This window comes from Calonectris borealis, chromosome 7, assembly GCF_964195595.1.
Source record: "Calonectris borealis chromosome 7, bCalBor7.hap1.2, whole genome shotgun sequence".
In the NCBI taxonomy this organism is placed as follows: Eukaryota; Metazoa; Chordata; class Aves; order Procellariiformes; family Procellariidae; genus Calonectris; species Calonectris borealis.
Window position 1 is genome coordinate 39,004,700 of NC_134318.1, and position 18,641 is coordinate 39,023,340.

Here is an 18,641-nt window from a genome sequence, read left to right on the forward strand (position 1 = left end):
CTTAACTCAAGTTCTTGCTCTATCTTTCATTTATCTATTCGGTCAACCCTACTCCAGGCAAAGTTTTACTGGGGGGATGCTAAAGCATCCTCCTCTTTCCTCTATCCAGGAGTGTATGCTGTGATCCAATGCAAGAGAACTCACATCTACCTGCATTCATTCCGCATAAATCCCTACGGAAAAGGGACTACAGACTTGCAATCACCTTTTTGTAAAGCTTACAGTTATGGTACATATCTAAAGAGTTATAATGGCTGTTAGCGCTTGGCAAGAGCAGCCAACTAGTGAGAAAGACATATATTCGTTTCATCAATACAAAATTCAGACTTAGTATTTCAGTGCTAATAACCCAATTCCAAAAGAAGTTCAAGTACTTGTCCTCTTACAAAATAGAGATTATGAATACTACGCTTGTCTACTATTCATGATTTTAGGTAGTAGGGGGAAGGATTAACCTTCTCCTGCAAATAAGAATAAGAATTACTCTTGTATTTCTTGATGATTTTTTTTCCTTTGGTAAGACTGGTATTTCACAAGTAGCTGCTTCTCCCCTCATTCTTTATTTACATGCCTACATATTTCAAATGATCTTCAAATCCCATCCTTTCTTCGACTCAGCAGCAAAAATTCTCAAAGTAGCATGAAGTGGAAGTGACGGCACTGCAATGCAGTTTAACCTCCTCAGAGTAAAATTGGCAACAGCTTTGAAGGTATCAGATTCCTTTGCAACTTCCTAAATCCTCCCTAACTCTCCATTTTTTTTTCCCTTTTTGAAAGAAGAACAAGGTTGGGTCCCTCTAAGGCTGTTGGGATCTCATTTTTATTGCCTTAAATGCTGCAGAATTTATAAGCTGCTTTTTCACTAGTTGAGCCACGCACGCATGTTGCACTGACAAAGTTTTAAATTTATTACGTAGAAAATTTAAAATCATTTCAAGAATTCATAAGCATGGATTATGTCAGTCTATTATTACATAAAGTAATGTGATATGTACAAATACTAAAAAACAACTCTTACGAGGACTTAATATTTTATGTTATATGCTCACCTTGCATTGAAAAAAAAAACCAAACCAATCAGTCTAATTTCAAGTATCTAGCATATGTAATAAAATACTTCTAAAAATCTAGACCACTAATAGACAGAAAAAAGATCCATTCTAAAACACAGGAGTTCCAACATTTTTTCTACATTTCTTAATTCTAATTAATTTTATAAAATTGCCAGCGCCACTGAATGCCTCAGAAAAATGACAGTTCAGACTCTTTTAGACATAGACCACTGGAGATGCTACAGCAACAGCTACATTAATGCTCATAACGACTTTGAAGTTAGCCCTGATTTGCGCTGGAACTGGGCCAGATGACATCCAGAGGTCCCTTCTGACCTAAACTCTTCCATGACTCTACAGTTTCTCCTTCATAAAGAACCATTCTAGAACAAGGTGGGGAGAGCCAACAGGAAGGCAATGTTATCAGCTCTTATTAAAGGCGACACGCTTGGAGAAATTGCACTTAACTGATCTAAGAGCTCACCAGAGAGTGGGAGGAGGTCCTGCTCCTTCACTCCCTAGCCATTCTCAGCTGCACGTTGTGGTTCCGTCACAACTCTTGCACCAGCTCCGGTGTTAACAGGTTCGTCATTGAGCCAACTCAGCTCACTAACCAGGTTGCTAAACCAAACAGCCTTCTGCTCAGTAAATTAAACTGGCTAAATATATGGTTGCTAGAAGCCCAGCATATAGCAGAGATAGAGAGGAGTGATTGCAGCACCTCACTGCAGCAGCAGTAAACCATTAGACTGATGTCAGCAACTTAACAGTGAACTTTGTGGGAAAAACCCTTTGACATATGCATTTGAACAACTCACGTAAAGATCATTAAGAAATGACAAAATTCACCACTGCAAAGAATACACCCAAAAGGAGAATTTAAAAAAAAAAAAAAAAAGAGATTCTTAGGAAATCAAAAGATCCTAATCAAAATCTAAACAAATTATGAGTGATTAGACTTCCGAGAGATTAAATTGCACATGGTTAATTAGTTATCGCAAAAATATATGAAGTAACTGTGATAAGAAGAGGTTTCCTAAAAGTAGTGTTTGTGCTTTACATATTTCAAAAGTCATGTCGTATTTACCCACCCTGGTGGGTAACACTAAACAATAGCTAAGAAACTCCACCTATAGAGAAGATGCCTCTCATCAGGATGCCTTGGAGAAAGAAGAAAGCTGGATCTCACAGTTCTAGCGCTTCTTTCGTACCTGAAAAAGTGTAGTGCAAATCTCAATAGGTCAAGACTTTTGCTACAATTTCTCAGACCTAGGGAAACTTGAAAATAGACATGTCTGGCATGAGGTTCAAACCCAGTTGCTTCATGAGAACCTCCCTGGGAACACCACATGTCTGTGACCAGCTTACTTCATGTAAACAGAGAAGCAAAAAAGCTAAGAAAAAATTGAGATGCACAAATGTTTCCACTCATTTAGGGTTTTTTTCCTTATAATAATCATAAAATTGGTTATGGAAGAAAAACAGCAACTTGCAATTCAGCATACAAGTCTTATTCACAGTGAAAAGCATTACTCACTATTCCTACTGTTTTGCAAGACTAGGTTGATAGTTAATTTAAGGCTTTAAAATTCATAGAATTACTCTCCATCAGACTTTCTAAAGACAAAGATAATGAGATTAACATACCTGAAAAATATACTTAGGGCTAGTACAGCAGGAGACTACTAATTCAGAAGACAACGGTTTTTAGGTACTGTATTATTTATGATCTCAGTGTGCATAAAACTATAAAAGTGATTAATTTCATTTGGTGACTGGGCTAGGAAAAAGGTCAAAGGAAAAATTATTTCTATTCAAACAAAAAAGGGGCTTTTCCTGCTGAAACCAAGCAATACTAAATTATTTTCAGGGGCAATAAAAACTAGGTATTTTGTTTCTGAGTGTTTTTTTAATCTTTAAAAGTATTTTAACTAGAAAGATACATCCCTATTCAAGCATGACAATTAAAAATTTATTTGGAATGCAACCAACCGTAGAGAATGAAAAAAAAACACCACAAATACTTTGCTAGAGATAGTGTTACCAGTATATATTTAGACTGGAAATAAAAGCTCAAGTTTAGGAACAAGTATCAATTCTTACTATTACGTCTAACCAGATAACAAAAATGTCCTCTTACCGTAATGCAGAGTAGACTCCCAAAGATAAGAAAGAATAGTCTGGATCATAGTACAGATAGACGGAGGACACGCAGTAGGGCAGGATATCAATTACACCGACAGCAATTATCTTCCCATCCAGCCAATACTGCTGGTGGAAAGAACCATAGCCACATTCTGGCCCATTTGGTGCATTCTCTGCCTAAGCAAAAACAAAAGAGGGATGTAATTGTCAGACAGGTAGACTTCAGCATAAAAACAATTTTAGAAAGAATTTTTAAGACAAAAGCAAATTCTCTGAGAGATTACTCCTGCTATCCATGTTTAGAAAAAGGAAAAAAGGAATTTGAGAAGTAGGGAAAACAATGTTAGTTCACTGTATCATTTCTGACCTCCATTGTACTCATGATCAGCAACCTCTACATATCCCCATGCCAAACACGAATCTGCAAACAGCCCCCGCCATCTAGCACTTACAGTACTGAAATGATAAAACAATGTGATTATCAAGTTATTAATGCATTATTACATGCAAACAAATTCTGCAGATTTTTTTTTCTTTTCATAGTTTGGCCTTTAATTTGACCTACTTACTCTTCAACAGGAGACGAAGCCCAAAGGCAGAAAGGTGAAATGCAGACATTACATTACGCTGTGCTGGCGCTTCCCAAAGCTGGCTCGGCTGCATAGTTCCTCCAACACTGTGTGTCACGGCAATGACCCTAACGTTTCTCTCCTCCATGCCCCCAAGTAGTGGAAGCACTTGGGCCACAGAAATTCAGTTTCTCAGAGTGGCCATTAAAGTTGCTGGAGAAGAGCATTTATTAAAGAAAGAACTGAACACCTTACTCTTTATGTGAGGTTTACTCTTTATGAGGTTTACTCTTTATGACCAACGAAACAACTTTTATCTAAGAACCTGAAACTCTCTGTTGCAACAGAAACTGTGGAGCTGCTTCTTTGTCAGCCCACATCAGCGTATCTTCTGCAAAAACATTAAGGAACTCACTACGGTTTTGGATGTGCAGTGAAACATGCCTCCGGACAGGGTAAAGCACCCAGAGCCAGAAACTGGTGCTTCACATTAAGAAGAAAATGATCTCCTAATTTAAACTGTATTACACAACCAACTTTGGCATGCCATTTTCTCCCACGTCAAGTTTACTTTAATCCTGAATTCCACTGTGCTCAACTTAATTAGCCATCTAGTCATGTTTTTCACTGCATTGCCAGATCTTCAGAAAGCTGCTTCTCACTCAATAAATCTGACAATATTGCCTACTATTACCAACTGTTTTGCATTACAACAACAGAAGGTGGGTTTAATCAAGTATTTTGATACAGTAGCGCAGAATGAAGAGATGATGGGCAGTAGAAGTTATTCTAATTGGTACCACATGTGTCAGAAGAAATCAATCACGTGAACAAAAATCATTTCAACTGACGTACCTAACCAATAAGTCCCAAAATAAAGGCCATATAATAAAATGTTTGCATTTTTATATGGTTATACAGCATAAAGCTAGATATGGAGCTACAGATACTGTAAAAGTGAAACAATCAAACATTTGAGAGCTCAATCTGCAGTATACAGAAATATCAGACTCGGATACTAGCGTTTCTTCTCATTGAGGTAAAGCCTACTTATTCAACAGTTACGGTTTCATACAATATCCTCAACTTTTCAGTAGAGCCAAATGAAATCACATGGTCCGTAGTAAAACTTTTAAGCTGGGACACAGTCAAGTAAGAGATTTTCTCAAAGGATGTCTCAGCACCGGTTAAGTTCTCCTCTCAGCTACCAGGGTGCAGCCAGTGACAGAAAAAATGAAACATCTCCTGCAAGCCAAGGTGAAATGTGATTGGTAATATTACACAGACTTGCTTAAATATGTTTCAGTTAAAACAGATTTTCATTCTTTCTCAAACACTCATCATAAAGGATTTAATGAATGTTAAAAAAGATAGTCTAAGCCGACACGGAAACGATTTTCACTCAAAGCTAAGTCTTCTGAAGTTAAACGAATGCTGTGTCTGTGTGTGACCCCAAACCTCCAAATGGCATCGCATGGGTTCATTCATCCACCAGACCTCTGCAAACTGAAGCATTAGCATCAGTTAAGAATTTCTAGTGAAGTATAAACAACAGTTATTTCACTAATGCAATTACAATGAAATGTCATGAGCATAAAAGAGGCTATGTTCTACAACAAACACAATAAGCACAGCACTGATTTCAGGCAAAATGTTCAGGGATTTCCATTACGTTAAGTAAATAACATTTTTAAAAAGAGCAGCATTTTCTTCCTCCTTGAAAAGTTTTCATACAATGTAATCCTTTGTAATGCTTGTAGGTATTATATTTTCTCCAATTTCTCAGTGAATACTTGGCTCCTTTAACCTAATTTCTCATGTACCATCCAGGCAATTTGACGTGAAGCAGGTCTAGAATATTAAATATTTTCCTGAAGCAGGTTATCCCATTTCACACTATTCCCATGTCCACCTGGGACCGTGTTTGTCAAAGGTGATGTAAAATATATCAGTGATATCAGGTGAGCAAGTCCCACCAGAGAGAGCTTACCTTATCTACCCGAAATAATACACATTAGCCCTGGAATCAATCCAGAGGGACCAACTTATTTAAAATTAACAATTTATACTCAAACTTCAATAAAATGAATTATTATAATCTGATGATATTGAAACAATCAAAAAAAGAAGAACTAAATCCAGGACAAAAATTAAAACAAATAATTTTTTCTACAATGTCTAGACTATAACGCAGAGAAAAATACAATATATTCCATCACATGTTAATTCTACCTGTCTTCATATTCTGCTAGCTAATGATTCCGTGAACACATTTGATTGCTCATATTTTATAATGCATTATTAAAATTTAAATATTTAATAGCAACTGGTATTACATATTGCCCCAATTAGTACACCTCAATTTAATAACTGCTTATAATTGAACTTCAATGATGGTGAGAGCACCCAATTTTCTTCAAAGCACATTGGTCTTTCTCTTTACTTTTAAGAGATGTTTTACTGCTTTATTATCATTATTATTAAGGATATTGCACTTGTTAACCCGCATGCCAGGGTGCAACTGCAGGAGGCACTGCTTACTCACCTACCAAAAATGGGTCCTGACCGTACTAACTGCATGATTACTTTTTCTCTGGAAGGTTTAACGAAATCTCCTATTTTGAACTTTTCCATATTACCCCTTGCTGTGGATGGAGGGAGGAGGAAGATATGAAAGCCATGCTATCCCTTACACAAAGAAAAAAAAAAGCCAGGAAACCCTTGACTTGTACAATTCAGTGGAAATTATTTGCTGAAGAAGTGAAGTGATTAATTCCAGCAGTTCCTTTCCCAAAGGCACAAACACACACAACCTACCATATGGTAGATTTCTATCTCTTGGTTAGCAACATATTTCCTTTTCACTACTACGTCCTCCTTTCATTAGGGATTAGTGGAGATGCTGTGAAAGCAGCCTACAAATATAGGCTGTGTCAGCAGAGAGGTAGCGCTGCATGTTTTCATTAAAAAAAGCCAGCAACGCACCCTCGCAGCGAAAAAGGCCAACAGCATCCTGGGCTGTGCCAGGCAGGGTCGAGGGAGGTGAGCTTTCCTCTGCTCAGCACTGGTGAGGGTGCATCAGCAGTGCTGGGCCCAGTGCTGGGCTCCCCAGTACAAGAAAAATACGGACTTACTGGGGCAAGTCCACAAGGGCCATAAAGATGGTTAAGGGACTCGAGCATCTGAGGTATAAGGAGAGCTTGAGAAAATTGGGACTCTTCAGCCTCGAGAAGAGATGACGCGGGGGGAGGTTTTATGACTCTCTACAAATACCCAGTGGGAGGGAATGAAGATAAGGGAGCCAGATTCTTCTCAGTAGTTACCACTGACAGGACAATCATAGAACCATAGAATCATTAAAGTTGGAAAAGACCTCTAAGATCATCGAGTCCAACCGTCAACCCAACACCACCATGCCCACTAAACCATGTCCCTAAGCACCTCATCTACACGTCTTTTAAATACCTCCAGGGATGGTGACTCCACCACTTCCCTGGGCAGCCTGTTCCAAGGCCTGACCCCTCTTTCAGTAAAGAAATTTCTCCTAATGTCCAATCTAAACCTCCCTTGGCGCAACTTGAGGCCATTTCCTCTCGTCCTATCGCTTGTTACTTGGGGGAAGAGACCAACCCCCACCTCGCTACAACCTCCTTTCGGGTAGTTGTAGAGCGCGATGAGGTCTCCCCTCAGCCTCCTCTTCTCCAGGCTAAACCACCCCAGTTCCCTCAGCCGCTCCTCATAAGACTTGTGCTCCAGACCCTTCACCAGCGTCGTTGTCCTTCTCTGGACACGCTCCAGCAACTCAATGTCCTTCTTGTAGTGAGGGGCCCAAAACTGAACACAGTATTTGCAATGTATGCAAATTAAAACACATGAAATTCAATCTGAACAGAAGGAAACAGGTTTTAACTGGAAGGTGGTCAAACAGTGGCACAGGCTGGCCAGAGAGCCTGTGGAATCTCCATCCTTGGAGATATTCAAAACCCATGGTCCTGAACAACCTGCTCTAGCCAACCCTGCTCGAGCAGGGGAGTTGGACTAGGTGATCTCAAGAGGTCTTTTCCAACCAGAACAATTCTGTGATTCTGTATCAAAACAAAGTAAATCAACTCACTGCATCAAAAAGTAAGACAATGTCTACAGAGCTAACTTCTGTACCTTATTGGAAAAGTATAGTATTTGAGCTATACTGTCAACTATTTCATCAGGACAGGGATAAGAAGCTTAAAATGCTAAAAAGATTAGTGAAGCTGTGAAGGTACAAGGGACTTCAATAGGAAGAGACTTTGAGTATCACCATGTAGACATCATGTCTACACCACTATAAGAAAAAAAAGCAATTTGCCAAGATCTCTAAATGAAATGAGTTTTGATGTAGTCCTGAGCAGTGCATCAAATGTGACTAAAAATATGACATTCTACAGAAGGTGATCCTGGGAATTACAGACCTGTAACCATATCATTTGTTATTACATGTCCTAAAAATTAACTCATATCAATAAACAAAATAGAGTGGAGCAGAAGCTGATGTGCTTTTTGAAGAGCAAAGATCTAGATTCACAAACACCTTTCAGTTCTTTAGGATTCAAAAGCATCTCAATACGGATAAAAACAAACAAAGTGAGAACAAATGATCATTTACATAACAGAAAGCAGCTCACTTTCCATCGTGCTGGGTCTATTCTCTATACTGGTATGTGAATCACTGACGCCTGAACAATGTTGCAGCAAACTGAGTTGATAATTTGAAAGTATTCAGGATGAAGTTAAGTTATGCAAGTTAAGCAAGAACTGAGTGTAAACAACTACAGAAAGATCCCGAGTGATTAAAAAGGCAGAGGAAATATCAAATGTTCATAAATGCATGGCACATAAATGCATGGGGAAGAAAATATTGCTAAACACACACATCTAAAACAATGGGTATAAATTAGCAATTCACTCAAAAAGATGCTTTTGAGAGCAGTTTTATGAAATCATTGATTTAATGCTTAGCATCAGTCAAAATGGAAAAAGACTAAAGAGCAATTAGAGAAGGATTTGAAAACAAAACAAAAAAACCAACCAAACAAAAAATCATCATTCGACTGCGTAATGCCATGGCGCATCTGAGTATTGAGGCTCGTTCCAGCTGTTGTATCAAGACGACATGGAACAACTCGAGAAGGACAAACGCAGAGATGACTATTAAGGATGCCAATACAACCCCTGGCCCAGAACATCCTCCTAACTCACCAAGCACCAAAACCTAGGAATCCACCCTGAGCAGTTCAGATCTTCCCTGTGCCCTTCTTCCGTAAACGCTCTCACTTTGGCAGCAACACGGTACCAGGCCACACTGGTTTTTGGTTAAGACTCCTCCATGCAGCTCTCCTGTACTGAACCATTATAATCGTACCTCTCCAAACAAGGTGTTATTTGCACATGTGAAGTAGTAAAAGGGCAAATGTTTAAATGTAGCTTCTAAGACAAAAGGATGAATTAAAAAACCCAAACAGTTCTCTCTACATTATCCTGTTTACACAATCCAGAAAATTGCCTAGTTTTCTGCCACTATAGACTATAGGTTTTTAAACTATTCATTTTTTGTGCCAGAGCCCATAGTCAAAACTGAAACTAAACAGAATAATAAAATGGGGAAATAAAAAAGACAGGAAGAGTTTGGGTGTTCATACTATTTGCAGCTAATAATAATATTAAAAATTCAAAAAATTACAAATTGAAATCACGTAAGGTTTAAATTTGATTTTAAATTATTTTTGTTCAAAAGAGTAAACAGACTACATACTACTAGATTTGCTTGTGGCAACTGTTTCAGAATAAAGAATTTCAAGAATCTCTTGGCCTCTGATATACAACCCCTTTTATTTAACTTCATCTAATTGAAGACATCTGTAGTGGTGCCACACAAAATTTAATTCAAGCTTCGAAATGTCAATAAAAAGTGTCTGTAAGAAACAATACTGGTATAAACCTAGCAGGGAAGTGTGCATCAACATCTACGTAGCCATACAAAATTAAGAATATAATGGCAGTCTGCTGCCCGAGTTGACGAGGTGATAAAAGCCCTTTTCCTATAAAGTCTAATGAGCTCTATTACTCTTCAGCTTCAGGAATGTAAAGGCCAGTGGACTCAGCAGAGAAAAGCAACAAACTCTCCACACATGGATTCATTCAAACTGCGACATATCAAATTACTAGCGTAATTACTATAACCTGACAATTTCATTACAGTCACGTGGTATTTAACTCTTTAAGACTAACAAGAAAGACAGTGCAAGAAATCCACAGCAGTTTGCTTACTTGAAATGAAGCAACAGCATCTCTCCTAAACTTTTAACTCAGATTGTAGTCAAATACCAGTTCAGTAAGTTATTTGGTAACACATTTTTTTCTTTCATAGAAATAAATCAAGAACAGAAAAGACACGGCACTTTCTGTGCTACTGTTTCTTAACGCAGTGATATGAAATTCAGTGGTAGCTTATTATCCAGCAAAGGAGTCCTCAGACTCCTTTGAAAACACAGTGCTATCTTCCTTACCAGTCGGTGATGATACAAATATTGTGACACCCATCCATACCACCTATACTATAATGGTTTGCTATCTACAGAGAGTGAAGAAGAAAGAATACATTCATTTCAAAACTTGAAAACCTAGAATGAATACATACCTCCAGAGGAGAATCACAGAGGAATCGTGTGAACTGCATTGAGGTAGATTCATCAGAAATACGTGCCCAAGAAGACAGTCCAAATATGCAAAGCAGAAACAAACACAAGAAAAATATTAGCAATACTTCAGGATACATTAACAGTCAGACAAATACACTCTTTCAAAACCATATATTTGAAAAACACCATTCCATTGGCACCTGCCCCACCACTAAAGCAAGGGGGTTAGGGCCCTCATATCTCTTAATATGAATTGATTAAGTCTATTTACATTCAAAATCATAAGCAAGCCTGTTTTAAGTCTAAAGAAGAGGAAGAAGAAGAAAAAAAAACAAAAATCAACTTCCTGAAAGTGCAAGCATTTTCAAAACTCAATTCTTTACTCAATACAAAATGATGTGCTGCAGATAATCAATCAAAAAGGCAAGGCTTTAATGATCTGGAGCTTGTTCAAGATCCTAAGAGTAATAAAATATAATAGTTATTTATTTACCATCATTTACTTACTTGATACAAATACTTCCTTATTGGTGGATTCCACATTAAACATGTTACAAAGTTCTGGTATGTATTTAACCCTAAAACACTCCTTTGTTAAAAAGCTAGTATGTGTTACACAGTTTAATTCCTCCTCTTGTAACAGCTGGATGATTTAAGTCAGCAGTTCGCAAACTGCAAAGTAATAGTAAACAGGAACTTTTAATTAAAAGTTTGATAAAAAGAATATATATCGACCCCTACAAAAACCTCATTGTTGTCAAGATTTTGTTTTCAATAATTCTATGAATTTCTGAGATTAATTAAAGAAGATTATTCTATTCAAAGAGGAATACGAAAAATGGGGTGATATCTTGCCAGTCATCCCATTTTTCCCAGGGAAGGGGAGGAGAAGAAGGCAGGCAACAATAAAAAGTGCCAATATTGTAAGTTGCTGACTTACGACGGAGTTCCATATACAGCCTAAGTAATTAAAACTTTCTCTTTTCTTCAGAGGGTGCTATAAAGCAGATTTTAGAAATAAAAACACAGGCTCTGGTAGAGATATATATATCTCTCAATCTGCAAACATTTACTGAATCACTCTCATTGTAGCTCAAAGCAAACCCAACCTTAACCTTCCCTAAGACTGTCTCTCCAAGAAGGGCATCTGTTGATGCTAAAAGAATCAAGACTTTGCAGAAGTCATACTTCAGACTTTTCACCCTCAAACACATAGCAGTAGCTGATCTATGGATGAATGGTAAACCTTTGGACACAGACTTTATAGAAGAACACTGTATTTCTATAAGGTGCTGGTGAAGACAGGGGATTGTGCATTTTCTATAATTAACCATTTCAGACCTAGTCACCACCATTCTAAATTACTCAGAGTTTGGAAAAACGAATGACTGCGATTCTAGAATTTTTATTGATTTGGTGGATAAGGAGAGAGAACAAGAGAAAAAAAAAACAGATAATACTTAAAGAGAAAAAAAGTAATTCAAAATTTGAATTATTGAGTTATGTTCCCATAAAAAAAGAACAGAGAGTTACAAATTCCTACACTGCGAGTGCATCAGTCCTTACAGCCAGTGATTTTAGAATGTGCAGGCTTCAGGAAAAATAAACCATGTGTTATTAATTTTCATGTCAGAAGACCCCCAATAGTTCTTAATCTGTAACTTTAGCTTTATAGTGCAAGTTAAACCCTATGGGTGAGAAAACTGAGCCAACGACACTTTTCAAATAGCTTTATCCATTCTCCAGACTCTGCTGTACAATCCCTTGGCTTTGGGGGTGAGGGGGGACTTTTTAAGTGTACCTGAGCATAACTGCTGCTTGTTAGGGAGTGTATACTGTTACAGCTATCTATACTGCTGGCTAGAAAAAAATTCTTAACTGCACTTCAATTTGTATCACAATCTTATGGGGGGAAAAAAACATTGCAACTCTTGCTACATATTATTTCACCTGTTGATACTTGCTAAAGTTCTCAGGTTAGAAAATTTTCTTTATCAAGTCCCAGAAAACTTCAGAAGACTCTGAATCTTCCCTAGAAGTTAATTAAGAAACAATTGCCCCAAAACCCAACAATTTTTTGCTGTGGGTTTGTTGTGGTTTTGGGGGTTTTTTTTTGTTTTTTTTTTTAAGGAAGAATTTAATTGACACATAGAGCTGGAGAATTTAATAAATATTTTAGATCCACTGACCTCTGCTGTTATCTTCTCAACCTTACTCTCCGCTCCCACCCCCAAATCCACAGCACTTTCATCATAACCCAGGAATATACCTAGTCTATACATTTATTTAAACTGAAGTAAAAGTAAGATTCAGTTTCTAAATTAACAAACTCATTTAATGCTGCAAGTTTATTATGAACACAATTAAAAAATGACTCAACAAACCATGAAAGAAATACAGTCCAAAGCTGGTGTGGCATGTAAAATAACTCAATCTGTCACACAAGCACAATTAAAATTCCTTTCACAAAGTCATGCTTTTCTAATTTTAATTTCAAACTGAATTACATAAACTTTAGTCTTTTAAAAACTATTTAAGATATATATATGAAATCCACAACATTCTTTTTTTGGTGCAAACTAATTACAATTGCCAGAAAAAAAATCAACAGAACAACAGGAAATAAGTTCAAAGATAATTAATAAAACTAAGAGCAGAACACATCACTGAGAATTAAATCAAAGGGGGGGGAAAAAGGCAGAAAAATAAAAGGAAGGTTTGATTCAACCCAAAGCTACTTGCTCGAGTAAAAGCACACGCGCAGCTTTAAAAAGCTGTAATAAAACTAGAGTGTTAACACCTGCTTCCTTTTACAAGTGGGGGAAGATATTCAGATGCTTTGGATGCTAAACCGGAACGGGTTTCACCTGGTAGCTCAGTAACTTTCCGAATGCGAGGGTTACTGATGTCACACAATGATGTCATAGCCTTCCCAGGAAAAAACAGCTTTGAACTCTCATCACCGGCAACTGTAAAATTATCTGAGATCTTCAGTGCGAAGATATCACAAAAAGGCGTTCATTTATAATTTTCACTTTGACAGTATTAGAGTTTTCTCATATTTGCAATTCAGGAAAACTGAGTATTTGCCCTTCTCCTTTGAGTAAAGGAGGGGTGAGGAATGGATATGGGATTTGGGCCTTTTTTTTTTTTAATCTAATCTCTGAATGGGATTAAAATAAAGCAAGGTGTTGGCTGTTTTTTGGGTTTTTTTTTCATAAATGTGCCAGGCTTATAATAAAATAAAAAATAATGTTACAAGTTTCCATACAGAAGACAAGTCATACAACCTACAGTTCCAGTGTATCACCTTCATGTGTATCAAGCAAGTTTATTCTCTCTTCCCTCCCATTTCCAAGCCCAACATAATGAATGCTTCCCCATCTTTGAAACTAAAAGTGGCCAAACGAATCTTAGTGTACCCACTAACAGAAACGAGCCACGAAAAGATGGCATTCTTTCTAGAGGGCTCCTGGCATCTTCCCTATATATTCATTTTATAAAGAGTTTTTCCTCCTCAAGTAGGGCAATCGTTAGGTATCTTACACAAGCAGGGAAACGAAGAGCTAGGATCCTTGTAGAGAGGAGAGAGGTTTCTTGGGTTTTGCTTCTCTAGAAGCTCCTTTCCAGGTCAAACCCTTTTCCTGTTTTATCCAGCTCCTCCTGGCTTCATGCAAACCCTGCACGAGTCTGCAGGACATCCTGCCACCACCAAAGAAAGGAGCGATGTCCCCCTCTTGAGCTCTATTACTTTTAAGACATTGGCACTTCTTCCAGGTTCAGAATAAATAGGTTTTTGCTCTCAGACATTCAATCTTCCTTGTTCATCAACAAAAACTGTTTCTAAGGCAGTTTACTTTTTAAAGAACTTGGTCTGTAGTCATAAGCACACATTGTCCTAGGACATGTGTTAGGATTTATGTGGTGCATTGGGCTGCCATATTTTAATTGAAGTAATCTTCCCTAGCCAAAACAGACTAGAATCAATATTAACCGTAAAGTTGTGGAGTGAAAAAAGTAAAAAATAAACAATAAAAAAATAAGTCAAACTTTCAGTAACGCTAGAAGCAGCTATTAAATGACCCCCCCAAAATTAAAAACAATAAAAAGCAACTATTAAGAAAATAGATTGAAATTAAGCTGGAAAATGAACAAAATTCTGTTACTTCCTGTAAAAAATTGGGAAAATGGGACAAAACGTAGCATGTTTACAAGGAAAGTTGGTGCCAAGCTACCCTGCTGTCCTTGAAGAGGGCAATATACTACAGCTAAGTTAGCAGAGGAATCAAAGGCTTATTATTCTGGGGCTGGCTCTATCATTTTCAACAGTGACTTACAAAAATATAGGAATGCTAACAAAATACAGTTTCAGAGATATCCAGAGACGCGAAGCTGAAGAAAGAGCCTTCAAAACATAGTACATAAGGAAAGAGAGGATTTAAAGTTTAAATGCATGTCTCAAATGTAGTTTTCAGTACAAGAATCGGACTAATGAAATAGAAATAATTGCTGGTGAGACAGAACGTACATTTCAGAATTACAATTTCAATTCCCTTACGGACTGACAAAAGTCACTGTGGCTTTGTCTGCTCAGAAGAAACTTACTCTCAAAATAATGGAGATGTGTCAGTCTTACAGTAAAGGGTTTTTTTTATTATTTCATACGGATTTATATAGAAAACAATATCAAAACCAGGAAAAACATTGTAAACTGTTATGCAAAAAGAATCTGAACTGAAACGATACGACTATGGACAAGTTGGTTCATTGTCCGGACGCCCAAATTCTTAGGTTCTTATAGGCATTTCAAGAATAAAATCCATGAATCCGCAGCACTACAGTCAAGGGGGCCACACAAGTAAACAGAAGGAATCAGGCTGATAAAGAAATACTAGCTGTAAGTCTTTAAGTCAGCGTTATCAGAGATCTGAAACTGAAGCTCATTGCAGTGAGACATTCGGCCGCAGCAGCCGACCACAGAGTGCAAACCATCGGATGAGTGCTGCCATCAACCAAAATGATAAAAGAACTAATTCAAGAACATTGTAGAAACGTATGGCTACCAAGGCAAGCTAGAGAAGGTTAAAAATAACCACAAAGGTTATTGATTTTTTTTTTTTTAAGCATTCTCTCCCTAGAAGATAAAAAAAGTGGAAATTGGGTTAGAGAGACCTAAAAGTTTGCAACTGGCTGCTGACAGCAGCTTTTGAACTGATCAGAACATGCTCCTCGGCATTTCCCAGACTACTTACTCGCTTTTCTGTATTAGTTCAAGTGGGTTTCTGGGAGGCAATTAAAAAAAAACTGGGAAAGAAAAAAACCCACTATAACTATTTCAGTAATTTTTTGCACCTTTTCAAACAGTGTATCTTTTGTGTGTTGTGAAATTCTTTTCTTCCAAGACAAATATTTAGTTAAGCACAAAGCAAAGAGAGTGTCCAGCTAGCTTTGCAGAGGGAACGGAGACACATACTATGTTTCTACAAGTTTGTCATTACAAAACACTCATGAAAAGTTAAATAAAATGTTTGCTTCAGAAGGTCTAAACAGCAATAAACTGTTCACTCTGACTCTTTCTGGAAACTACTGTAGATTTTTTATGATCTTTTATGGAAATGTTTTCTAACTTGTGTAGCTGCCACATAGCTTGTTTCGGTTACACTTCAGCTCTATTTCTTAAAGACAAAGACTACTGTAAAAAGATTTAAAGCCTAAAAATCACATTAATGTTTTAAATCACCCAAATCAATCATTAAGTACACTAGAGAAGAGGCAGGAAGAAAAAATGCTTAATTTCAAATTTTTACTTGACAATACATTATATGTAAAACTCAGTTTAGAATTATAGGCACTAATTTTTTTAGCACAAGAACTGCATACAGCTAAAGAACTAAACTAGCTGACAGCTTTTATATAAAAATATATATGTATATATATGTATATATATATGTATATATAAGCTGACAGCTTATATACTGGAATTCAAGAAGCATTTGAAAAAGGACAACAACAGGTCAGCAGAAAGGCAATGCCTCTAGTGAGATGATACTTCATTAAGAAGAACTGCTAGAGATATCCCCTATTCTGTCCACATTAGCCATTGATTGCATCACTGGAATCAAAAAAATTCCCTCTTGGGATGAAAGGGCCAAGAAGAAATATTTTCACTGTATTTACTTCATTTACAATCTTCACTTCCAGAGCTACACAGTTCCACATCTGTATCTATCATTTAAATACCAAGAAATACACTTTGGCACTTCATATAAAATCCAAAAGACCTGTAGGTGGCAAACTGCTCTGAAACATTTACATATATATTTCCACAGACTTTGTCAACCATCCTGAAGCTGGGGTAGAGTGAGATCATAGCATCTTCCAGGTGATTTGTATTCTGCAAAGCCCTCCCTGCATTTCTTACATAGAAACACAAGTATTTTTGCTGTTGAGCAAGAGTTAAAACATTTGCAAATATGGATTGCTCTTAGCAAAGCAGAAGACAAGCCAGATCTATTACTAAGCTTCCTTAAATCCAATGTTCTCATCTGAAGAGCCAGCCTATGCCCTCAGACCTAGTTACTGTTTCTATCTTGTTTGTTTCTACTGTGTTTCTACCTTGTTTTCAGATTTTTGTACTGTAACTCTACAAAGCTAAAGCATAAAGTACTACCTGGTCATCTCATATTCTTCTCTGTTTCTTGAAGTAAAACCAGAATAACAGACTGTGGTATGTCTGTAGAAAAAACCATCTCTACTACCACCAGCACTTGATTCAATGATTTATCAAAGTATTTCTGCCTCTTGGGATCATACAAGACACACAAAACTTCCGTCTTATTCTCTGAACATCATTCTATACGTTAATCTACACATTTTCTCCCAGAAATATAACCAAATGCTATTAAAAGTTACTCAATTTGAAAAAAAAATACAGGCTCCAAAACAATATTTGTCCATTTCTCTGTACATGAACTATTGTGACAAAGCTATGTTATGATTTATAAAATTTCCTATGAAATGAAGAAAAAAAGGTGGACAAACTGCCATTCATACAATTTGTTTGCATAATTATGGTACTCTTGATCTGCTGATCAGCTCTATAATTTGTGCTTCAACTGATCTTTCACTGATAATACAGGGAAACAATGCCTGTTCAATGAAAGGATACTCAGCCTATTATCTCCTCTCTGTTCATTATAGAAGTCTCCCTTTTTCAGTTTTTCCAGGCTTTCATGATTTCAGTTTTTTTCATTATAGCTTGACCCATGTCACAAAATAAATATAAGCACCATCCAAGCAGAAAAAAACCCAGACATGTCTAACTTGTAGACATGTACATAAATCCTTGCAATTAATCACATTAGTGGCTTTTTGTATGTTACAGACGCAGATCTTCATACTACACATGGTTATAGTCTTCCACTACTTTAGCAAAAAAAAAAAAAAAAAAAAGCTAGTGAATAATAGCTCTATTATATTTAATAGCTCTATTATATTGGGAACAGTACATGACAACTACTATTTTGGACCCGAGCTAAGGGTCCATATACAGTACTTCCATAAAGGGCCAGAAGAAACGCATAGAATGTGATAAACACTAAAACACATTCTTCCCTTGCACATTTTCATAGCTTCCAAAAATGAGCAGTTCAGGGACTTGGCTAATTCAAGAGTAGCCTTGGATAAACTTCTCCAATAGGCAGTAATACACCTATTTTCCATGATTGTATCTTACCTCATTCAGAAGCTATTTATACTTTACCAGTTAATAATCTGTTGAGGTTCCCCCTAATTCTTCTGATTTTTTCCAACAACTCTTTTTAAGATAAGAGTACATATATTACTAAAACAGTGGCTGACTATGCATTTACATAGCAGCTTAATAAGGTTTTTTGTTCCCACAGAGAAAAATTGAAAAAAATCAGTTCTTCCACAGCACTATTTAAGAGCAAGTATTATGAAGCAACCTTTAATTAGAAAATCGTTTGCTATGTTTTTCCTCAGGACACCAATTCAGTTCAATAAAAACATGCTGACATAAATATTTAGGTGCCAACAACTTTGTGTAACATCGTACTTGACTGCACTCTGAAGCATAGAGACAACCAAGTCAGTTTTGAAGCTGAAATCCTGTAGGAACTGACCAAAGGTTTTTGAGAGGGTTGAGAAGATTTCCAAGGGAAGTTCAATTTATACCAGAC

At 37.0% G+C, this 18,641-nt stretch overlaps 1 protein-coding gene across 17 annotated transcripts in view; it reads right to left on the minus strand.

Annotated features, from left to right (window-relative positions):
• ATE1 (arginyltransferase 1) overlaps positions 1-18,641 on the minus strand; it is an 86,194-nt gene that overhangs the window by 50,971 nt on the left and 16,582 nt on the right. For 10 of the 17 annotated variants that reach the window (XM_075155203.1, XM_075155210.1, XM_075155200.1 and 7 more), the window contains 3 exons: positions 10,440-10,472; positions 3,193-3,374; positions 2,183-2,263 (listed from right to left, as the gene is read on the minus strand). In XM_075155203.1, coding sequence (XP_075011304.1) covers positions 2,183-2,263; positions 3,193-3,374; positions 10,440-10,472 — 296 coding nt within the window. Of the gene's footprint in view, positions 1-2,182; positions 2,264-3,192; positions 3,375-4,874; positions 5,012-10,439; positions 10,473-18,641 lie in introns of those variants that run through there. The other 7 variants (XM_075155207.1, XM_075155220.1, XM_075155205.1 and 4 more) reach the window with 2 other exon arrangements.